This window comes from Podarcis erhardii, assembly GCF_964252035.2.
Source record: "Podarcis erhardii genome assembly, chromosome: 14".
NCBI lineage: Eukaryota > Metazoa > Chordata > Lepidosauria > Squamata > Lacertidae > Podarcis > Podarcis erhardii.
In genome coordinates this window covers 15,622,682-15,647,332 of record NC_138503.1, presented here as the reverse complement: position 1 = coordinate 15,647,332, position 24,651 = coordinate 15,622,682, and the positions used below count along the sequence as shown (strand labels likewise).

At 45.8% G+C, this 24,651-nt stretch overlaps 1 protein-coding gene across 4 annotated transcripts in view; it reads right to left on the bottom strand.

Moving 5' to 3' along the window:
- Positions 1 to 24,651, bottom strand: part of PDE8A (phosphodiesterase 8A) — a 198,463-nt gene that overhangs the window by 162,742 nt on the left and 11,070 nt on the right. For 2 of the 4 annotated variants that reach the window (XR_014150840.1, XM_081838859.1), the window contains exon 1: positions 2,370 to 3,203. The exons of 1 other annotated variant lie outside the window; for it this stretch is intronic. Coding sequence is in view for 2 of the 3 variants with exons in the window: in XM_081838859.1 (XP_081694985.1) it covers positions 2,370 to 2,612 (243 nt within the window). In the remaining variant the exon portion in view is untranslated. Of the gene's footprint in view, positions 1 to 2,369; positions 3,210 to 24,651 lie in introns of those variants that run through there. One more of the 4 variants, XM_081838862.1, reaches the window with a different exon arrangement.

The following is a 24,651-nucleotide window of genomic DNA, read 5'->3' as shown; positions in this document are numbered from 1 at the left end:
CCCCAGAGTTGGCCACGACTAGACCTAATGGTCAGGGGTCCCTTTACCTTTACCTTAAAGCTGGTTTTGGCGGTGGAGGGGTGGGGCTTCAGTTTTGATTACGTACAGCATAGCAGTCTTAGAAACTCAAGTTATATAAGCTAGGTGCCAAATAGCACCTTAAACCTAGGTTGCAAGAGCCGCAACGGAATGTCTACTCGCCAGGGGATTGGACTAGATGACAAGATGTCCTTTCCAAGGCTACAGTTCTATGATCTCAACAACCTTGCCTGACTGTGGCCAACAATCCACTTGGCCCGGTATGCAAGAGGGAGAAAAACACACAGTGGAAATCGAAAGGCAGAGGTTTTAAAACTGTGGTTGCCATAGGAGCCAACTCCTAGGGGCCTAGGTCCTTTAGTCCGTCCCCCCAATAAAATATTTGAGGGAGCTGTCCCTCCCACCCAGTTGATGAGCATTGCCATTTAAATTGTGTCTTGTGATCGATTATGCACGGTGGGGCTTACCTAGGACACACACACACACACACACCTGTTTTATTCAAGTTGGCACCCCTAGTGACCGCCAACTAAGTACCCAGAAATCTCCATGTAGTCGCAACTGGACCCACACCAGTAGCAAAATGCACCTGGTGCCTGGGAAATTTTGAACACTGCAGGAGAGGAGCTGGGTGTGAGGATTTTAGCCATTCCACCCACCCACCCACCCACTTTGCTCAACGTAAAACCAGCCACCTGGCTCTTCCTACATGGGAAAAGCAACAGGCATTACATTTAGACAATGCTTTTTTTCCTGGGGGGACGCATACCCCTAAACATTTTGTGAATCTAAGTTTTGGCCTCATTGATGGGTAGTATTTCAATATGAGTAGGAAAATGAGAGTACCCCTTAAAAAAAGAAAAAGAAAAAAAGCACTGCATTTAGGTTTCATAATCTAATCTTACCACCTTCTTCCTCCCTTCCTAGTAAGCACACCTAGAATTAAAATCAGGACGTAATTTCATGGACATCTCTAGCTCTTGTTTGTTTTATTGCAACTGATCATTGCAACAGAATGCCCTAAAGTATGAAAACACACAAGGGGATGTTGACAGTAAATGGTCCCTACAGAATTGCCTGGTAAACAAACCACCTAGACTTCAGCCAACTGCTTGAAGCAGTTGAAATTAAGACAGTTTGCATCTTCGTTCACACATTCAATCCAGTTCAATGCAGCACCCAGGCTGCTTAGTTTAGACCAAATACAACCAAGTTCAAATATCTGCATAGTTTAGATCACCATTTCCCTTAGGCCTGAGTTTAGAACAGTTTCCTTACCTGATCTACCTGTCAGGTCTGTTGCAGGTATAAAAATGGGACAGAGCAGTATACAGTACCCTGAGCACTTTGGCGAAAAGGTGAGATATGTATTAAATAAGCTTTTAAAAAGTGAATAATGAGGTTTCACTGAAATCAAGTACTCACTGAAATCAATATTTTCAAGCTATAGTATAATTCATTTTATTATTTTGAGCATAGCAGTTTAACTGGGTTGTAAACCTTGAAAAGGGCAGGCATTAGTACGTCTATTTTGATCCTTAAAAATAATTATTTTCTTAGTTGAGTCAATATTCCTAGTGCCTTTTTGTCTTTCGGTTCTTGTGGGATGACCTTTGTGGTTTTGATTACCCTAATCCTAAACAAACTTGCTTGTAAATTCTACATAGTGAATTCACCTGGAACCTCTTACAATAGGCAACCACACATTTATTGCAAAAATCCAACCGGGTTTTTACATGTTTCCCCTTCTGACCACCTTTATCGTTAACCTTGGTGAATTTTGTTCCTGGTCTGCACACGAACGCTCACAAATACTTGCAAAAGTTCAGAAGGCCAGCGTCCTCTGTGTTCGTTTGCGTGTGAAAAAAATCAGTGCCTTAAATCAACAGTTCTAATCCATTATGTTTCAGGTCGGGGAGGGGAGGTTAAAACAAACTTTTGCTTAAATCCACAAAAACTTGGTAACTTAAAAGGGGCCAGGGGGCGGCAGGGGTAAAATAATAATAGCTTTGCTACTGTGACATTCTTACACTACTAGACACATGCAGGCCCAAGAAAGTTCAAACAATATGAAATTGGCACATATATATATAGATAGATTTTCTGCACCTCTTGCTACAGGACATACAGTGGTACCTTTAAAACTTAATTCTGTTTGCAAAAGGATGAATGGGGGGGGGGGATAAATAACTCCGCTGAAGTTGCCATTTTCAGATAAACAGGTCCCCAACCAACCTAAAACCAACTCAACAGACAGGGGCCAATATCCTGTTCGATATATGTGTCAATAAGAGAAAAGTACAACCAAACGACTCGACTTTTTCCATTACCTTAACACTGGATCTGCTGGTGCGAGAGTCCCCCTCCATGTTGTCCTGTTTGTCTTTCTTGGAAGGATTAGTCCTCACCTTGTACGTGGAGGTGTTGGAAGATTTAATGAATAATCCAGAGACAGGGTTGCCTTGCTGCTGTTGCTGCTGCTGTTGCGACGACGAGTTCGAGTCCTCCGTCTCTTTGCTACTGTGATAAACCACCCTGCTGTCTGAGATGTGGATGCTGGGAGCGCAGCCCATGGTGGCGGTTTCAAGCCGCTAGTGCTCAAGATTACCTCGTCTCCTTTTTTTTTTTTTTTCTTTTCCCCCTTTCCTCTTGGGAAAACGGGCTCCTTGGTGACTCCTTTCTCTTAATAGTTCGTATCTGGTTCCTGATCCACGGCTTGACTCCACATCGTCAGCTGTTCCTTAGGCAGAAACCCCAAACCCAAAGGCGCATGGCTGGTGGCGGATGAGAAATTGGGGTGGGGGAGGCGCGCGGAGGGGCTTTGTCCCCCCCTTCTTCCTTTTGACCCTACAAAACTGATTGTCTTGATGATCTCAACCTCAGAAAGTGGGTTAAAAAGAAGGACTGCGTTTAACTGGCAAACCCCACCACCACCACAAAAAGTCAGTTGAAAGAGGGGGGCAGAGAGGAATAAAATTGGGGAAAATCCCCAGCCCCCCCCTCAGTCTTCCTGTTTAATTAGAAGCCAGATCGATGCCAGAATGTACTATTTCTCGGCCCCCTCCTTAGCACCTCCAAAAAAAAAGTATTTCCCCCACGTTTGTATTCCTAGTGTATTGCAAATTACATCGAAGTAGGTGGGGGCTCTCCCCCCCCAGCCCTACCCTTTCACACCCCAAGCCCCCCCGCCTCCAAGCCCCCCACAAGTGGGTCGGATATTGCCAAAAGATTAAAATAAATCAGTTCCCAAGTGGGGCTTCCTGGACTGGGGGTGGGGGCGAATAAAGCCCCCTCTGGTGTTATCGTGGGAACCTCATGAAGCGCCCATCATATTCATATTCCTAGCCAAACGCTTCCCCCTCCTCTTCCTCCACCACCTCTTTCGCAACAGCTGCGCTTGAAAACCTGGAAACGCGTTACGGACATTCACACGTTACTTCCTCTCTTTTCTTCGAAAAGGGCTTCTCTTCCGGACTAACTCTTCTTCCTGGAAGGTTAGGGTTAAAAAAGAAGGCGCTTCTTTCAAGCCAGCGACGGCCTTCCATTCAAGGGGCACCGAGAACCCCCTTTATCCCAAACACATACACCCCAAAAAGAGGCGAGAGGGAAGCTTGCAAGCGGAGCGCATCAACCCGAGGCACGAGCGCCGATGCAAAAGAAGACCCGTAGAAATGGAGAGCATCTTAATAACTGCACCCTTGGGAGAAGGCGCGGGGACGGGGGGGGGGGTGTGGAGCAGGGGCTGGGTCAAGCCCAGGAGAGGAGCGAGGATTTCTCCGTCTTCCTCTTCTCTTCCCTTCCCCGGGAAGAGCAGCAGGAATTGTAACAAACACAGAGAAGGTTAAGTTTTTCACAAGGAAGGGAAAAAAAACGAGATTCTCCAGCCGGTAGCCGACGTCTCCTCCTCCGTTTCCATTTTGGTTGTGGTTTTTTTTAAAATGTGGCTTTTATTCTGCGCCAAAACGGAGCGCTTCTCCCCCCCCCCCCTTAAAAAAAAAAAGGAGTGAAAAATGAAAGCAGAAAAGGAAGAGCGGGGAGTTCCGATCTGCGTGGAATGAATTAAAATGGCGAGAAAGGGGGGGAGCGGAGGGGGTTCTTTTTCTAATATATTTTTTTTTAAAAATCCCAGGCGCGTAGGGGCGGCTCGCCTCTTCTTTTTTCCTCTTCTGCTGCTTCTCTCGGCGGCGCTCGCGGCGAAATCTTTGCAGCTGCCGCCGATTCCGCAGCCCAGCCGCGCACTCGCCTCGCCTTCTCCTCCCCAGTAGCGAGCGAGGCTTCCCGGCTTGCACGATCTCCCCCTTTCCAGCACCCTCCCTCCCGTAAGAACCCAACACCTCCAGGGGAAAAAAGAAGAAGAAGAAAAGGAGGGAGGAAAGAAGAAAAAAAAAGGAAGGGGGAGAAAAAAGAAGAAGATCTGCCCGGGAGTTTGACAGCCCCGACAGGCTCCGCCGCGTCGCAGCCAATAAAAGCCCCCGCCAGCGCTGACCTCCAGCCTTTACTGGCGTCAATGCAAATGAACGGAGAGGGCCAATGTGGCGCGGCGCGCCCGGCTGGCGGCGAAGGAGCGAACTTCAAACCGGCTCCTTGCGCGGCTCCTCCTTCTGCACTCGCTCCTGCCCGCGCCTCCGCCGTTGCTGCTTCGGATCGGCCGCCTGCCTGCCCGCCTGCCCGGCCTGGGGGTGGGTGGGTGGGCTGGCTGGACGGCCGGCCCTCTCGCGCGCAAAGCAAGAGCGCAGGAAACGGAGGCGGAGCTGGCCCTGCTGGAGAGGTTTTTACGCACGGCCTGTAAGAGGGTGGGGATCGGTTGCCCCCGGGGCAGGGTTGCTGGGGTAAACGCCCGGGGGTCCCCATCCCGACCCCGTTCAGAGGAGGGAGCAGCAGGCCCTGGCTGTTGAAATCCGCGCCTGAAATCAGTGCGGATCAAATGCGTCGCTTCCCAGGAGAGGTGACTGGTTGGCCAGGGTGAGCTCTTAACCCTTCCATACCCTCCAACATTTCTCCCATGAAAATAGGGCTGTCCTATTCCATAATTTTGGGTTCATTTATACCCCACCCATCTGACTGGGCTTCCCCAGCCCTCTGGGCACCTTTTAATATATATAAAAATATTTTTAAAATAACATAAGCATAAACTGCTTCCCTATACAGTGGTACCCTGAGTTAAGAACTTAATTCGTTCTGGAGGTCCGTTCTTAACCTGAAACTGTTCTTAACCTGAAGCACCACTTTAGCTAATGGGGCCTCCTGCTGCCGCCGCGCAATTTCTGTTCTCATCCTGAAGCAAAGTTCTTAACCCAAGGTACTATTTCTGAGTTAGTGGAGTCTATCCTAAAGCGTATGTAACCCGAGGTACCACTGTACAGTTCTGCCTTCAGATGGCTTCGAAAGGTTGTATACTCCTTCACTCTGGGGTCACATAACTCCATCCCCTCCAACATTTCGCCAGTGAAAATAGGGACGTCCTCAGCATAGCTGTCAACTTTCAGATTTGAAAATAAGGGATCAGCAGCCTCGAAAATAAGGGATCAGCAGCCTCACCTGTCCCGGGGATAGTCTACGGGATATCTAACAATCCGGGATAGGAGTGGGAAATGGCACTGGAATAAGGGAATTTCCCACAAAAAAAGGGAAGGTTGCCAGCTATGGTCCTCAGGAAAAGTGGGACATTCCAGGATCAAATCAGGAACCGGGACAGCTTTTGCAAATCTGGGACTGCGCCTGGAAAATAGGGACACTTGGAGGGTCTGCCTTTGCCTGACGCAGAAAGTGGTGGACCCTCCCAACTCTCACCTGGCAACTTTCCTTTCTTCTCTGTCTGCAGACGTCTTTTCCCTTCCCTGCCTCTCACTCAGGGTCCTTCATCAACCATCGCTTTCCTCTGTGGACGCTCAAAATGGCCCAGAGCAGAAGACACCAAAGGAAAACAAAAGTTAAAGAAAGAGAAGAGAAAGTGAAAAAGAAGGAAGGGATAGAAATAAAGAAAATTGAAAGAAGACTGAGCTTGGATAGCTCAGCTGGTTAGAGCGTGGTGCTGATAACCCCAAGGTTGCAGGTTCGATCCTGTATGGGAAAACTGCATTGCAGGGGGTTGGACCAGATGATCCTCAGGGTCCCTTCCAATGCTACAATTCTATGATTCTAAGGTTGTATAATTGTTTTAAACAGTTTCTAGTATTGTGCTTAGGTGTTGTAAGCTGCCCTGGAGCTTAGGGTGAAGGGTGGGTAATAAAAAAATAAAAGAAACTTTTGTTGCATCGCTACCCTGCTCTTCCTCCCAAATGAGCCCCAGGCAGCGAGTACGTCTGTAATAAAAATACCATTAACAATAAAAACCCATCTGAAACACGTAACCACCATGAAATGCAGGAAAACATAGCCGGTCATAGGCCTGCGGAAGCAGAAATGTTCTTACATCTTAGCAGTTATTGCAGCAGGAGTTGGAGAAATTTATGTCTTTCTGGGGCCACATTCCCTTGAGGGGAACCTTCTGAGGGTTGTATGCCAGTGAGGAGGGGGCAGTGGGTGTCAATTTTGGCTTCTTATATTAGGCTGGTTTTGACACACATTTCCACAACCCTCTGGACCCTCCAACCCAGGAAGCAAGAGGCATGATTGGAGTTCAAGGACAAATTCCAGCCAGGCAAAAAACACCCCCACTACAAAGCAAGGAAGGGCTGTGGCCTAGGAAGAGTTTCAAAAGACAGAGAAGTGGCCTTTGGCCCCCAGACCTGAGGTTCCCCACCCCTGATCAAAAGACGCCCCCCCCCAAAAGAAATCCAGAGTTTAGAATTGTCTCGCTGCACTACTGGTTTCAATACTCTGAATACTTGGGAGCAAACCAGGTTAAATTCGCTGCGACTTATGGGATGTTGCTGTTTTGCAGTCTGCAGCAATAATATTTTTTTAAATATAATTTGGAATAGTATTGCCAGATTTTCATATATATCTACATACACATACATGAGCCCCCTGCTCTTTTAAAACATCTTAATTGGCAGAGATTGCCAAGTGTAAAAAGCTTTACTTAGGGATGGGGAACCTGACACCCTCCAAATGTTGTTGGACTCCAGGTCCCATCAATCTCAGCCAACCTGTCCAGTGGCCAGGGATGATGGGAACTGGAGTCCAAAATTGTCTGGAGGTTCCCTACTTGGTTGGTGGCAGTGATGACTACCAACTTGGTTTGGTTTGGGAGAGGATTCGACAAATTCATGTTGGATAAGACTTCTCAGTGGCTGCTAGCCACAGTGGCTGTGTTGTGCCTCCACTGTCAGTGGCACTATACCTCTGAAAACCAATTCCTGGGAATCGCAAGAGGGAAGAGTGTTGCTACACTCAGGGTCCTGTTTATGGGCTTCCCATAGACATCTGATTTGCCACTAGGAGAACACACTGCCTTTACGCTGAGCCAGCAGGCCTCTTACGTTCTGCTTTACTTGCTGATCTCTGCAGTTCAAGTTGCTCCTTAAAAGGCACTTGAGCAGATATGGGCATAGCCAGGGAGGGGAAAATCAATAAAATCAGTAAAAATACATAGCTGACTGAGGTTCTGTCCCCCCTAACAAAAGGCCTGACAAAAATCCTGGCTAGGCCCATGGGAGCAAACCAGGCTGGGTGTTGTTTGTTTGCGTTTCTGGCAAATTGGCAACCACCATCCACCTCTTGGTCCCTTGATTTTGTAGGCTCTATTCCTTCATTCAATTATTCCAGATTATGTTGTTGTTGTTGTTGTTGTTGTTGTTGTTGTTGTTGTTGTTGTTGTTGTTGTTGTTGTTATGTATACCGCCCTTCATCCAAATGTAAATCACAGGGTGGTTTACAATATAAAGACACAAAAACGCATACCATAATAAACAAAATACCACCTCTCCCGGTTTAAAAGGCTGCATATTGTTTAATTGCCCAGAGACCTGGGAGAAGAGGGATGTTTTTGCCTGGCCGTCTATAAAGCTATGTAATGAAGGCGCCAGAAGAGCTTCTTTGGGGAGAGTGTTCCTCAAGAAGGGAGCCACCACAGAAAAGGCCCAGAAAAGTTATCACCTTCCAGGCCTCTAGTGGAGGAGGCACACAAAGAAGGGCCTCAGATGATGAGCACAGGTTCCAGGTTGGTTCATATAGGGCAGTGGTGGCCAAACCTGGCCCTCCAGCTGTTTTGGGACTACAATTCCCATCATCCCTGACCACTGGTCCTGTTAGCTATATTATTATTATTATTATTATTATTATTATTATTATTATTATTATTATTGTAGTCCCAAAACAGCTGGAGGGCCAAGTTTGGCCACCACTGATATAGGGAGATGCGGTCTGTGAGGTTTTGCAGTCCTGAGTTGTTTAGGGCTTTATTATGTCAAAAGCAGCACTTTGTATTAAAAGCTAATTGGCAGCCAGTGCAGTCAGCCAGGATTGGAGTTATATGCTCAAACCATTTTGCCCCGGTGAGCAACCTGGCCACTAAATTCTGCACCAGCTGAAGTTTCCAAACGGTCTTCAGTGGCAGCCACACGTACGTCACATTGCAGTAATCTAACCTGGAGGTTAAGGTTAAACCACAGAGCATAGGACTTGCCGATCAGAAGGTCGGTGGTTCGAATCCCCGCTACGGGGTGAGCTCCCATTGCTCGGTCCCTGCTCCTGCCAACCTAGCAGTTCAAAAACACGTCAAAGTGCAAGTAGATAAATAGGTACCACTCCAGAGGGAAGGTAAACAGCGTTTCCATTCGCTGCTCTGGTTTGCCAGAAGCGGCTTAGTCATGCTGGCCACATGACCCGGAAGTTGTACGCCGGCTCCCTCGGCCAATAAAGCGAGATGAGCGCTGCAATCCCAGAGTCGGTCACGACTGGACCTAACGGTCAGGGGTCCCTTTACCTTTAACCTGGAGGTTACCACAGTGACAGAAGTTAGGCTATCCCTGTCCAGAAAGGGGCCACCAACCAAAGCTGATGGAAGGCACTCCATGCCACTGAGGTCACCTGATCCTCAAGGAAGGGGCAACAAGGGATCCCAAAATAACCCCAAGCTATGGACTTGCTCCTTCAGAGGGAGTGTAAACCAATGAAGAGCAGGCCACCTCCCACCCATCTGGTCTAGGGAACCCCCTACTAACAGTGCCTCTGCCTTAATCTGGATTGAGCTTCAGTTTGTTGGCTCTCATCCAGTCCATTACCGAGGCAAGAAAACGGTCCAGCACATCCCATGCCACACCTACAGATGTAAAGGAGAAGTGGAGCTATGTGTCATCACACCCCATTTAGAAGCTCTCCTCCCTTCGGCACTCATGACTCCTCTTTGAAAGAGGCAGATGTGAAGCAAGATTGTATTAAAAGGGCTGGGTCCTTTTCTCTTAGCCACAGGCCAAAAGAAAACCCGTCATGTGATTAAAAACGAAAACAAGAAAATAAATACATAAGTAGTGGCAGCTAACACAAAGCACAAAGAAGACTCCTTTGGGGATGGGGAAGAAATATGATTCAGTCTGAATATGAATTTATCTAATTTATGCTTTCTGAAATGCTACGTGAACCAAAATACACCCTTCTTTAGAAATCCACACATCTCCAGATTTTGCAGTGCAGTCCTCCATTCAAGTCATGTGATGTGCAAATGCAAAGGTGCTAATGCACTTAATAAGGAGTATATAGAGTATAATACATGTTAAGGAGAATATACCGTAAATTTTAGGGGAGATATACTTTGCAAATGTGTATATTAGGTGAAATGGCACACAAAAATGTGTAGACTGGGAGAAATCTGCACATCAAACATATATAAAAACTATAGAAATGAATCCAATACATAGACAGTTTAGAATAACGATCTCTAGTTTAAAGGCTTCAGTTTTGTTTTGTTTTTAAAAGGAATCACTTTGTTTTTAAAAGAATCACTTTTCTGACGGTATTCCAGAAGATAGGCGCTGGCACACTAAAGGCCTGATTCCTACAGTATACGGAGCAGTTCTCTGCAATTTTGCTTAATATACACATTTTTGCACACACACACACAAACTACCCTAATAGAATGTATTTTTCCATGTTCGTTTCTGTAATATACCCATGCACACTTTTCCCTAGCATACACATTTCGCTTGAGAACTGCATTACAAAATTCAGAGAAGTGCAAATTTCAAGGGATAACTGTTGCGCTAGCTCACGTGCTTCGGGAACTGTGGACTTGGTGAGTTAAAACACAAAGTGAAATGCAAATTGGTCCTCTGCCCCTACCCTCCACACCTGAGGCCAACAGGTCAGCATGGAGAGCTCAGGGCAGGGCAGGCAACACACACTGTTCCGACAGCTCAGCAAGTGCCCAGCAGTCGACAGGAAAGTTGCCAATTTCATCCGGCATCTTCTGAAGTGGTTAGAAACGTCCTCTAAATTTAACCTTGCTGGGTTTACTGTTCTTTTCCCAGGGATAATTGCCACCTACCTGAATGTTTTGATTAGTGATAGCAATAGGTACTTGTGGTTATGTTCCCTGGGAAAGCCTGCATAATTATAGTGTACACAAACGCTGACGAAGTGGTCTTTGGGGCGTGCAGGACAACCCATCGAAATCCAAAGCTGTAATAGGCTGCATTTAAGGAAAAGGAAGGTGGAACAAACAATGCAGAAAGAAGGGGTATTATCCAGGGCAAAGGGGAAGAGCTGCGCCAATCAGGATAGAGCAACCAGTGAAGAACGTGTGGCCCTCTACTTGCTGCTGGGCTACAGCTCCCATCAGCCCCAACAAAGCATGGCTGATGGCCAAAGATGATGGGCGTTGGAGATGATGGACTTTTCGGAGCTAGTTGACCTGACTGGAAGAATCCGCGACCAGAAAGGAGTTTCAAGAGGACTGGAGGAAATTTAAGGACTATTTGAATAAACATTGTAATATAAAAAAATAGAAATTACTTGAAAGAAACAAATAGGCCTAGGATTAAACTAAGTTATAATTAAATAAATGGGATTTAGAATGTTAAGGAAAGTGAATAAGATGGACTATAATTGGAAATTGTTTTAGTTTAAGAATGGTATTGGAAAGCTGTTACTTTTAGTTACAAGGAAACTCAGAAGGGAGGGATTTGAGGAAGTCAACCAAGATGTTTAAAAGGTTGGATTTGTGAAGAATTAAGTTTGTTGTTATTGTTTATCTGTTTATTGTTCCTTTTTTCTTCTGTTTTTGTGTATCATTTCGCTTTGTGGTTTATGTTATCATTGTGGAAAATCTAATAACAAAATTGTTATTTTTTTAAAAAAAAATGGTGGGCATTGGAGTCCAACAGCCTCTGGAGAGTCCCAGATTCCCAGCCTCCTTCTGAAAGCATTGGAACCGGATCAGTTTAGATCACAGTTTGAGACGCTTCCTCGGACAGGAAACTCATCAGGGTGGCCTTGTGCAAATCACTGTCCCATTGGTTTTCCAACAGAACCAACCCTCCCTCTCCTATGCATTATGTTGTTATACAGAACAGTAAAACTGTGAGCTTCCCAAGTGGTGTTTTTAATACTATAAAGGCAGGGTATGAATTCTTTAATGGGGGCATGGCCAAACTTGGCCCTCCATATGTTTTGGGACTACAATTCCCATCATCCCTGACCACTGGTCCTGTTAGCTAGGGATGATGGGAGTTGTTGTCCCAAAACAACTGGAGGGCTAAGTTTGGCCATGCCTGCTTTAATGCATGCACACATAATTAATAACTTGAAATTAGGATTGATTCGATTTCCATCCTGCATTTCTTCTGTGGAACTCAAGGGGGCAGAGTTCCCAGGGAGTCTCCCTTCCAGGGCCCAGACCAGAGCCAGGCCTGCTTAGCTTCAACAAGGTTCCTGCGTCATGTGCCTCCATAGCCTGCTTTCTAACCAAATGAACAGGCATCACCTTAGAAAGAAAAGGCAAAAGACAACAGCGTAATATATTTTATTTTTGCACTGTTAAGTGGATTCTGTGTTGCAGGTTGGGGTTCAAGCTGGATCCTGGATCAGAAAAGGCTACCAATATAGTCTACCTTGAAGGATAGTTGTGAGGATTATTTAAAAATAAAATAAAAAATGGGACAACCACCCTTTGGAATTCCTTTCACATATCAAATAGGAGTTGGCTCTATTATCTTTTGAAGATAATTCCCTTTTCAACAAGACTTTGAAGTGGAGCTTTTTCTCCCAGCCTGTATTGAAATTGTTTTTATATATGTTTTTGTTGTTAACTTGCTTTGGGATTATTTTTTTCTGGCAGTGATTCATTCATATATAATATATAATATATAATATATAATATATAATATATAATATATAATATATAATATATAATATATAATATATAATATATAATATATAATATATAATATATAATAATATATAATATACAATATATAATATATAATATATAATATATAATATATAATATATAATATATAAATAGGTATATGTCACCTTGAGCTCCTTAGAGGAGGGGCTAAACAAATAAATAAAAGCTCAAGGTCCCAGGACAGATCACAGCAATTTAAAAATACAATATTAAAAGCAGTTTAAAACAAAAAGCACATGAAGTTTTAAGAGGAAATGCAATTCCTTAACATGGTCCTTAGTCACTTTAAGAGATGGGATTCCTGTATATTCCAAGCTGCATCATATGAGACCTGCAACAAAATGTTGCAGCATGGAGAGCTCCAGCAGTGCTTTTTTAAAAAGGAAGGAAGGAAGGAAGGAAGGAAGGAAGGAAGGTGCCAGTAATCACCATTAAGTTGTTACAGTAAGTGCCACACTTTGGGGGAGGTGCCGGTACTGGGTACCTTTGAGTGCCCCCAGAAAGACAGCAATGGGTACCAGCCCTTTTATTTATGTACACATTATTTATTTTATAGCCTGTGGAGGGTCACAATACTTAAAGCATTTCATCTGTGTGCATTTCCAGTAATGGACTAACCTGACCCTCACTTCCTGGACTAACGTGAGGATTAGGATTCAGTTATCCAGCCATTTTAGCTCTTCCTGAATGTTCTGAGCCAGCTCTTGGCTCTGAAACACTATCAAAATACGTTTTAGGAAAAATCGAGTTTTAAATGCAAAATCCGCTGCTTTAAAAAAAAAAACAAACAAACCACAGCTTGATGTTGGAAATAGGATGCAGTGAAATTTATACATACGAAAATGACAAGAATTGGAAATAGACTGATTCACTCATCCCTACAACATAGCAACGTTGTGCTGGGCTCAGCGATAGTTGAAGGCAGTGCTTTTCTTCTAGAAAAAAAAGGTGTTGGTACTGTGTAGCCTTGAGAACCCCCAGGAAAAAGCAGTGGCTGAAGACCCCAAATCCTGGACTCACTTCTACAGAAATAATCATTTCTACACAGTTTCAGAAGAATGTATCCCATGCAATTAGTTTATATAAGCCGCATCCTGAAAATATATTTTAAAACACACACACACACATGAATTCACTCTGGAGTCTCATAATTAAAGTATGCCATAAAGCTTTTGATTTCGTTGATGCAAACTACTTTGTTTACTCCTGTCATCTACTTACTATAAACTCAAGCCGCCTCACTAATCCCCCTGCTTTGCTGCCTTTAATCATATATATAGAATCATATATACAACACATTGCTTTGCATGTTTACTCAGAAGTAAATCCTACTGTGTTCCATGACGCTCACTCCGTAGTAAGTGTGTTTAGGATTGCAGCCTTGGTGTACCCTAAATGCTTGCCAAAATTTCTTTGCTGTCCCTATCCAATAAAGTTGTAAAGGAAAGGGATAATTATTTACCTTCTTTATAGAAGGCAATGAAAATACTGGCATTGTAGGGCATGCAGGGCACCAGAAGATTTTAAGAAGGGGGTGGCAAACTTTTTAGGCCTGTAAGCAAATTTGGATTTTTGAGAAAATGCCATGGGTTCTCCTCTGGACACTTTTCTCCCATTGCCCCCAAATTAGCCACACCCAGAGAGAGATAAAACATGCACACATTTTTTATTTCCCAAGGGAGAACAAAGCTGAGCCTTGAAAAGCACATAGAGCTGGGACAGGAAGTAGGAAAGAGTGGCATGCGTCCAACTTCCTCCTTCAGCTCGATGTCTGATTATCTCCTGCTTGGACCACTGCAATGTGGGGCTACCTTTGAAGGTGACTCAGACACTACAACTCACCCAGAATGCAGCAGCTAGACTGGTGACTGGGGGCGGCCGCAAGACCATATAACACCAGTCCCCCAAAAAACTACATCAGCTCCCAGTACGTTTCCGAGCACAATTCAAAGTGTTGGTGCTGACCTTTAAAGCCCTAAACAGCCTCGGCTCAGTATACCTGAAGGAGCATCTCCACCTCCATCATCAAGCTCGGACATTTGAGATCCAGCTCTGTCGGTTCCCTCACTGTGAGACATAAAACTACAGGGAACCAGGCAGAGGTCCTTCTCGGTAGTGGCACCCGCCCTGTGGAATGCCCTCCCATCAGATGTCAAAAAGATAAACAATGTTTTTTCATTTTTAGAACTTCAGGGAAGTTTTTGATGGCTGATGATTTACTGTGGTTTTAATATTTTGTTAGGTGCCACCCAGAGTGGCTAGGGCAGGGGTAGGCAACCTAAGGCCCGGGGGCTGGATGAGGCCCAATCACCTTCTCAATCAGGCCCGCGGATGGTCCGGGAACAGTGTGTTTTACATGAGTAGAATGTGTCCTTTTATTTTCAAATGCATCTCTGGGTTATTTGTGGGACGTGCCTGGTGTTTTTACATGAGTAAAATGTGTGCTTTTATTGAAAATGCATCTCTGGGTTATTTGTGGGGCATAGGAATTTGTTCATTCCCCCCCCCTCAAAAAAATATAGTCCAGCCTACCACATGGTCTGAGGGACGGTGGACTGGCCCATAGCTGAAACAGTTTGCTGACCCCTAGGCTAGGGTAACCTAGTCAGATATTATTATTGATGATGACGGGCAGTATATATATTGATGATGGTGATGATGACGACGACGACGACAACAACAACAACAACAACAACAACAACTCTTTTCAAGGGATTAAAAGGTAGCCACCTTCCCCATCTCATGACCAAGGGAGCCGTGAGTGGTGGGGACCAGAGGAAGACCTCAAGAGCACCGCATGTGCTCACAAAAACCACATTGCGTTGAAGGAGGGGCAGAAACAGTTCTAGTGCTTTAAACGGCTCCAGAAATGTATTATCATGCATAGACCTTTTCCCCAAGGACAGTAAGGAGGTTGTTTTTTCTACAGAGTTAAGAAGTTCAAAAGAATTCTGCCCGCTTTTGCTGGGGACAAAGTACAGGTATGCAAGAAAACGGGGAGGAGAAGGAGGGCGAAAGGACAGAAAGAGCAGAACATTAGTAAATACAGAGCAAATCAAACTTGTAAACCGAACAGGGGCTTGAGACATTATGTCTGAACTTTGTGCACATTTGAAGCTGAAAGTGGTGTCAATCCAAAGGCAAAGAAAACTCCCAGATTTTGTTAGCTGGACCTCAGCCAGGCCCCATGTGCACTATTCATTTAAAGCAAATTCCATACCACTTTAAACAGCTGTGGCTTCCCACAAAGAATCCTGGGAACTGTAGTATGTTAAGGGTTCTGGGAGAAATATTCCCCTCACAGAGGGTTGGTTGTTAAACCACTCTGGGAATTGTAGCTCTGTGAGGGGAAGAAGGTCTCCTAACAATACTCCTCACAAGGGAAGCGGGTGGCACTGTGGGTTAAACCACAGAGCCTAGGACTTGCCAATCAGAAGGTCGGCGGTTCGAATCCCCGCGACGGGGTGAGCTCCCGTTGCTCGGTCCCTGCTCCTGCCAACCTAGCAGTTCGAAAGCACGTCAAAGTGCAAGTAGATAAATAGGTACCACTCCGGCAGGAAGGTAAACGGTGTTTCCGTGTGCTGCTCTGGTTCACCAGAAGCGGCTTAGTCATGCTGGCCACATGACCCGGAAGCTGTATGCCGGCTCCCTTGGCCAGTAAAGCGAGATGAGTGCCACAACTGCAGAGTCAGCCACGACTGGACCTGATGGTCAGGGGTCCCTTTACCTTTACCTAACAATACTCAACGCCAGTGCTATTTTTCTAGAAAAAGAGGTGTCGGAACTCAGCGAAAAAACCTCCTTCATTCTCTTAGAATGGCCATCGCGCCCAACTGACAGATGCCAGAATTGACTTCCGGCAAGTTCCGGCTGAAAAACAGCCCTGCCCAACACAAACTGCGGTCCCCAGGGCATGACTGTCTAAAGTGGTGTGGAACCGCTTTGAATGTGTAGCACAGATGGGGTCTCAGTCTAGAGCAGAAGCTACTGATTTGATTTCTCTCCTGCCTCCCCAAAGGATCACCAAGATAGCTTACCATAGAAATCAATAAAATGTGATCACTGCTTCTACACCTTCTGGAACGTGAGAACTACTTTGCCTTCCAGGCCACAGAGAAAACCCATTTAAGCTTTCATTGCACCCTGGACACATTTTAAAAAATGCACAGCTTCCTGGGCTACTGATTGCTAGAGCGCCAAGGTCAGACACCTGCATAGCTGGGTGCCCACGTGCCTCAGTTTACAGAGTACAATGCTTTATTTTGAGATAGTCCTCCGTCTGAAGGCATCCCCTGTCTGAAGGACTGCTTGGTTCAGAATGCAGTTTAAAGATAAAGAGTTATGAGAAGGGAGAGCCTTGAAGTTGCCCATCAACAGCTGGCATTGTTATCAAAGTCGCTTAAAGAATGCGGAATGAGCCCAGAGAGAAAAGAAATCCCGATAACGCTTGCCTGAGGAAAACTGAACAAAAGCAGTGTCTAGTCTGAGGAGAAAGGAACAAAGGGCTTTTTCTTGCTTGCTTCAGGCTTTGTAAATAGCAGGGAGACATTCAGCCAAACATACATTGGAAAAACTCCCTCATAAATTCACGGCCAATCAGGGCGCGTCCTGCCTCTGTGAAGATCAGGCTACTCTGCCTGGTTTCTGAGCAACATCTCTACTCCCTAACACTCTTGGCTAGCAGACATTAAGGGTAACAGAACTAACCCTTAAGTTATAAACCGAATGATGTCTGCTGTTGCACTTCCAGCAAGCATCTGGGTAAAATGTCTTGTGTTTATCTTTAAATTGAAATAATTATTCCTAAATTTGCATATATATATATATATATATATATATGCGTGTGTGTGTAAATTTTATGCAAATCCGGACCTTCTTTTTCGGCGACGCATAAGTGGTCAGCCTACCTCATGCGGGCCAGTGAACATAGCAAGTGCCTTGAAATGAGACCGAGCACAGATGGAAGGGTTTTGGAGGCAAGTACTTTCTCTGAGAACCATATAATTAAAGCTTAATTTGAAGGGAAGGGTGGGAGAGGCTGATGTTGCGACATGCGGCATGTTGAGTTAACCCCTTTAAGGCATTTGCTTCCTAGCCTTGAAGATGTTTAGTACAGTGGTACCTCGAGTTACAGACACTTCAGGTTACAGACGCTTCAGGTTACAGACTCCGCTAACCCAGAAATAATACCTCGGGTTAAGAACTTTGCTTCAGGATGAGAACAGAAATTGCGTGGCGGCGGTGCGGTGGTAGCGGGAGGCCCCATTAGCTAAAATGGTACCTCAGGTTAAGAACAGTTTCAGGTTAAGAACGGACCTCTGGAACGAATTAAGTTCTTAACCTGAGGTACCACTGTACTGTGTGTGTTGTACTTCTTGGAATTAAAACTGGTGTTTCCTGAAGACAGCACTAGAAACAATGTTTATTTCCTCTTGGGTATCCAAGTTTTTCTCTCATAAGCAATGCAATTCAGCATCCACAACTTGAACGTAATGGCTAAGGGTGATCAAGTCTCTGGCTTAACCCAAGGTACCACTGTAATGTGAATGGATTGTGGGATGGGCGCTGCTGGCCTTACTGAGGACCGGCTGCTGCGTCTTCAAATTACCTTCTTAGGGAATCCTCGAGCCAGTGTGGTGTAGTGGTTAAGAGCGGTAGTCTCGTAATCTGGGGAACCGGGTTCGCGTCTCCGCTCCTCCACATGCAGCTGCTGGGTGACCAAGGGCTAGTCACACTTCTCTGAAGTCTCTCAGCCCCACTCACCTCACAGAGTGTTTGTTGTGGGGGAGGAAGGGAAAGGAGAATGTTAGCTGCTTTGAGACTCCTTAGGGTAGTGATAAAGCGGGATATCAAATCCAAACTCTTCTTCTTCTTCAGCTGTGAATCAGCGTACAAACAAAGGGACATAGAAAGCTGTTCCATCTAGCCCAGTTGTGCTTGCACTGACTGGCAGCAGCTCTCCAGGGTTACAGACAGGGGTCTTCTACAGCCCTGCCTGGAGATACCAGGGATCAAACTGCATGCAGAACAGGTGCTCTACCATGGAACAACCGCCCTTCCTCATAAGGGAGAATCGGGCTCTCATTGCACTGTGCCAAGGTGCCCTCTATTTCTATACGGTGGTACCTCAGGTTAAGTACTTAATTCGTTCTGGAGGTCCGTACTTAACCTGAAACTGTTCTTAACCTGAAGCACCACTTTAGCTAATGGGGCCTCCTGCTTCTGCCGTGCCGCTGGAGCACGATTTCTGTTCTCATCCTGAGGCAAAGTTCTTAACCTGAGGTAATATTTCTGGGTTAGCGGAGTCTGTAACCTGAAGCGTATGTAACCTGAGGTACCACTGTACTTATTTTTCGCGAGGTTCTTTCTTTCTGAACGGCTTCTCCTTGTCATAGAGTATATGCGATGCACATCGGCTTCTGCTTCTGTAGCAAAGCTAAGCTTCTTGGGTTCTAACTATGCCGTTATTGTGATGCATTCACTTAGCACGTTTAAATTTCAGCCAGGGGCTACTGAGATTTACCACCACGGGTGATGTATACGTGTGAGGAGAGGCGAATAAAGTGTGAACTGTATCCACAAGGGTGGTGGGAGTGGAAACTGAGGCATCTAATCAGGTTTTCCCACCACCCTCCAAACACAGGCATGTCTAGTGACATGTCATTATCGAAGGCAGGAAATAAAGCAGCTGCATATTTTACAATATTTTCCGGCAAAGCCTAGAACACACTGAGCCAGAAAAGCTGAACCTGTTGAATTCCTGCCAGGCTTTCCCTGACCCACTGGCAGACTTATATTTTGGGGGACACTGAAGCTTGAACTGTCGTGGGGGCCCCTTCGCAAGTAGCAACAAGGTCTGGGTAAACCACTGTTAACTTCTTTAGTTGGATTGTTCCACAACAGATCGCCACACCTTTGCTCTTGTGGTGACCCACCACAGATCAGGCCGCAACTCACTAGTAGATCCTGACCCATCCGTTGAAGACTTGTGCCCTCAAGAAGCAGAGTTCAGCACAGAGCGATCTCTAGGAACTGACACTAACCACCAGTTTTTAAAGAAACATTTGACATCTCCCCAAAAGGAAAAAAAAACAAAAAACTGGGACTAGTAGTGCTTTTTTTCCTAGAAAAAAGGGTTGCCAGTACTCACCATCTTGTAGTAAGAGCCAGACTTTTTAACAACAACAAAAAGAGGTGCTGGTAGTGTGTACCTTTGAGTACTTCTTGAAAAAGTAACCTACCAGAAATCAGGGGCCGTCCCTGCTAAATTGGAGCAAATGGAGTATGCATCTGCCCACTGTTCTTGTAACAGAACAAAGTTTAGTAGAACGGCAATCTTATTTTGTCAGCAAAAGCAAAATGACAGTTTTGGTTATGCCTCCTAAATCCAAAGGGTTATGCAACTAACACACTCGGCTTGCAACATAACCTCCCCAAAAGCCACAGAGCACAGATCTCTGCTGCCTAATAATCTACCAGAGAGAAAATTGCTAGGGGTGAAGCGGTTCATTCTGTTCCCTACTTCAAGGGACTCCTGCGGTGGGGCAAAGGGGTTACTTACACACACACACACACACACAGTCATGAAGCACAGACAAAACTAACACAATCTGATGCCACATGGATCTGGAAAAGTTCTCTGAATCTAGAGGGCCAAAGAGCGCAGGGAAACATGTTAACATCCACTGTGAAATCTGCCTTAAAAAAAACAAGATTTCTCACTTATTGAGAAACTCAGGTCTGACCTGAGAAAAGCTCCTGGATCTTAAAGGATAAGAACTCAGTGGGCTGTATCCAATGCAGTGCTAATACAGTGGTGCCTCGCAAGACGAAAATAATCCGTTCCGCGAGTCTCTTCGTCTAGCGGTTTTTTCGTCTTGCGAAGCATCCCTATTAGCGGCTTAGTGGCTTAGCAGCTATTAGCAGCTTAGCGGCTTAGAAAAAGGGGGGGAAAGGAAAAAAACTCGCAAGACTCGCAAGATGTTTTCGTCTTGCGAAGCAAGCCCATAGGGAAATTCGTTTTGCGAAGCGCCTCCAAAACGGAAAATCCTTTCGTCTAGCGGGTTTTTTGTCTTGCGAGGCATTTGTCTTGCGGGGCACCACTGTACTTGTTGTTGTTGTTGTTGTTGTTGTTGTTGTTGTTGTTGTTGTTAGTTGAGTTTATATACCGCCTTATACCCGGAGGTCTCAGGGTGGTTCACAGAAAAGATCACAACATACATAATCAAGGAGGGGGCACACAAAGGAAGGCCTCAGAAGATGATCTCAGGGTCCGGGTAGGTTCATATGGAAAGAGGGGGTTTGTTGCACAAGAGGATGCATAAAAAGCCTGTTGGTAAGTCTGTGCAAAATGTTTCTGCCAGCGCAACAGGTATGCTGGGTTCATCGGTTGCACAACACTAAAAGTCACCTGTCCGCTAGCGCACAAGACTTTGCACTAGAGAACATTGCAACAGTGCAAGGCTAACACTGGACACTGGCATCCACAGGCAGCTGCCCAGGCTCGCCACAGATGTCTGCCTTGGGCCTTCTTTCACAGCAGACAGACCCCAAAATAACCAGCCAGCTGCCATCTTTATTTTTGACAATGCCTCTGTCATGGACTGGTTGGAAACAGAGGAATGGTGGGAGGAACCAGCTGCGGAGCCACCAAGAGAAGAAGGCTCAGGACCCAGGGATGAAAGGAGAGAGGGAGAAGACTGGGGAAAGGAGGTGCCAGAAGATGAAGAGGTCACAGGGCTTAGTGAGCTGGGAGAGTCTGTGACAGAGAGAAGTTCAGAATCAGATGCAGAGGCGGAAGCCAAGAAGCAGAGGTAAGTCAGGCTGCTGAAGAGTCGCAGGTGTCTCCACCTCCTGCTGCAACAACCTCCCCTCCCCTTGTCTCCCAGAACCAGAAGAGGCATGAAAAGGGCGGAGGGGAGGTTGGCTTCATGTCGGCGCAGTCTCTGATTGCTTGGAAAAAGCCCTGGAGAAGAGGCAGGGGCTTTCATTCTCGGCAACTGATTATCATGGAGGGGGACGCGGGTAGCACTGTGGTCTAAACCACTGAGCCTCTTGGGCTTGCCGATCAGAAAGTCGGTGGTTCAAATCCCCGCGACAGAGTGAGCTCCCTTTACTCTGTCCCAGCTCCTGCCAACCTAGCAGTTCGAAAGCATGCCGGTGCAAGTAGATAAACAGGCACCGCTGCAGTAGGAACGTAAACAGCGTTTCCGTGCGCTCTGGTTTCCGTCACGGTGTTCCGTTCTGCCAGAAGTGGTTTAGTCCTGCTGGCCACATGACCCAGAAAGCTGTCTGTGGACAAACGCCAGCTCCTTCAGCCTGAAAGAGAGATGAGTGCCGCTACCCCATAGTCGCTGTTGAATGGACTTAACTGTCCAGGGGTCCTTTGCCTTTTACCTTTACCTATCATGGAGGAGGGAAGCAGGTGGCGCTGTGGGCTAAACCACAGAGCCTAGGACTTGCCGATCAGAAGGTCAGCAGTTCGAATCCCCGCGACGGGGTGAGCTCCCATTGCTCGGTCCCTGCTCCTGCCAACCTAGCAGTTCGAAAGCACGTCAAAGTGCAAGTAGATAAATAGGTACCACTCCGGCGGGAAGGTAAACGGCGTTTCCATGCGCTGCTCTGGTTCGCTAGAAGCGGTTTAGTCATGCTAGCCACATGACCCGGAAGCTGTATGCTGGCTCCCTCGGCCAATAAAGCGAGATGAGTGCTGCAACCCCAGAGTCGGTCATGACTGGACCTAATGGTCAGGGGTCCCTTTACCTTTACCTATTATGGAGGAAGACCACCAGGAATGAACTGCTCTGCCTATTAGGCCTGACACTCAACTAACTAAAGAGTTAACTCCATCTTTGAACTGCATGATTACTGACGGGCGCGCTCCTATGACAGACCTGTGACAGCCTCCCAGAAAGTGAATCAATGCACGCAAACTGTGGTGAGGAAAGCATGGCAGCCATCCCATATTCTTCTGACAGCTATGTTTTCCCCACCATGATGACCCAGAACTCAATTCAACTTCTGGGACATTGTAGGGAGGAAATTGTGGTTGTCGCATGCAGGCAAGCTTCACTATGGGCCCTAAGGGAGGGCTGACCATAGTAGGGTCCCATAGGATAGCATTATGCTGTGGGGCAGGGACTGATCCTGCAACAACCTGATGTAGCCAGAGAGACTTTGTGCAGTATTCTAAATACAGCAACAGGGAGCATGGGGCACAACTATTTCTGCTGTTGCTTCAGCTTTTAGGAACACATTAGCAAATTGGAAGAACAATTGTTATGTAACTAATAATCTACAAGCATGGGTAGGCTTTAAAAAAAAAAAAAAAAAAAGGTTGCCAGTTTTAAACGAGAAAGTGGAAATGCTTTGATGTTCAATCCAAAAAGTGACCCACAATTCCAGACCATTAAAGTTGATTATTCTCCCCTAACAGCTAGATCAGGGGTCAGCAAAGTTTTTCAGCAGGGGGCCGGTTCACTGTTCCTCAGACCTTGTGGGGGGCCGGACTATTTTTTTTTTGGGGGGGGGGGAATGAACGAATTCCTATGCCCCACAAATAACCCAGAGATGCATTTTAAATAGAAGCACACATTCTACTCGTCAAAACACCAGGCAGGCCCCACAAATAACCCAGAGATGCATTTTAAATAAAAGGATACATTCCACTCATGTAAAAACACTCCGATTCCTGGACCACCCGCGGTCAGATTTAGAAGGCGATTGGGCCGGATCCGGCCCCTGGGCCTTAGTTTGCCTACCCATGAGCTAGATGATCAAATTTGACAGGCAGTGTGGTGTAGTGGTTAGAGTGTTGGACAAAGGAGGCCTGGGTTCGAGTCACCACTTTAGCCACAACGTTAACTGGGTAACCTGGGGCCAATCATAGTCTCCCTGCCTATCCTACCTCACAGGGCTGTTGTCAGGATAAAATGGGGAGGGGGGAGTCATCCATACCACCTTGAGCTTCTTGGAGGAAAGGTGGGATTACTGGGGGGTGGGGGGGTTAGACTCTATCTCCCATCAGCCCCAGCCAGCATGGCCAATGATCAGGGACGAGGGGAGTTGCAGTGCAACATTTGAACTGCCACAGCTTCCCCATGCCTAGATTATGAATCACCACCAACCAGACAAACTGGAATGGCAGCAAAACCTGGGATTCCATTGTTAGATCCGAAGAGCATTTTCTCACCATCAATTTTTGCAAGGATTCTGGGTTTACTGCAAGCTCTAAATCTCCCTTATGAATGTGTGTGTGTCCACTTCTGGTTCCCTTCGCTGACGGTTTCCCTAGACAAATTCCTTTTTCTTTTATTGGAACTTTCCATGCTTGATCTTGAGCCAAATGACATTCCTTGCGCTTTTTGTGTGTGAGAGCCAAATCTGTGCAGCTGATTAATTTTTTTAAATATTTTTTTTAAAGCACCTCAGCATTGTTGTTTTTATTTTAAACATGTTCTCATCAGGAAGAACTTTCTGACAGTAAGAGCTGTTCGACAGTGGAACAGCCTACTGCGGAAGATGATGGACTCTCCTTCGCAGGATTTTTTTAAACAGAGGTTGGATGGTCATCTGTCAAGGATTCTTCAGCTGTGAGTCTGCCTTTTAGGTGGTTGGACTCGATGACCCTTGTGGATCTCTTCCAACCATACAATTCTGTGATTTTATGATTCTAGCGAAGAGCACCCCAGGACATCTTGAGTGCTCTATAATTAGAGCTGAGCTGAAATTTCTTAGATGGCATTTTTCTGAGAGCATTTCTGGTGTTTTTCTTGTTTTCATCCCCTTAAAAAAAGGCCACTTTGAGATGTATAAATCAGAATCAGACGCATGTTGGAAATCTAAAGAGAAGGAAGGTACTTTCTATCATATGTGGTGGACATGCAAAATGGTTAAGGGCTTCTGGGAGATGATATACAGTGGTACCTCAGGTTACATACGCTTCAGGTTACATACGCTTCAGGTTACAGACTCCGCTAAGCCAGAAATAGTACCTCGGCTTAAGAACTTTGCTACAGGATGAGAACAGAAATCATGCTCCGGCAGTGCGGTGGCAGCAGGAGGCCCCATTAGCTAAAGTGGTGCTTCAGGTTAAGAACAGTTTCAGGTTAAGAACAGACCTCCAGAACGAATTAAGTACTTAACCCGAGGTAATGCTGTACAATGAGATGAAAAAAAATGTTCAGAAGGTCCTTTGTTAAAAGACTAGAAGCCTTTCTCATAGGAATATCTAATTTGCAAGTTCCTAGAGACCAGAAAATAGGATATTTAGAATATGCAGCAGTAAAGGATAAACAAACTGAACCATGGAAGGTGAGGGGAGG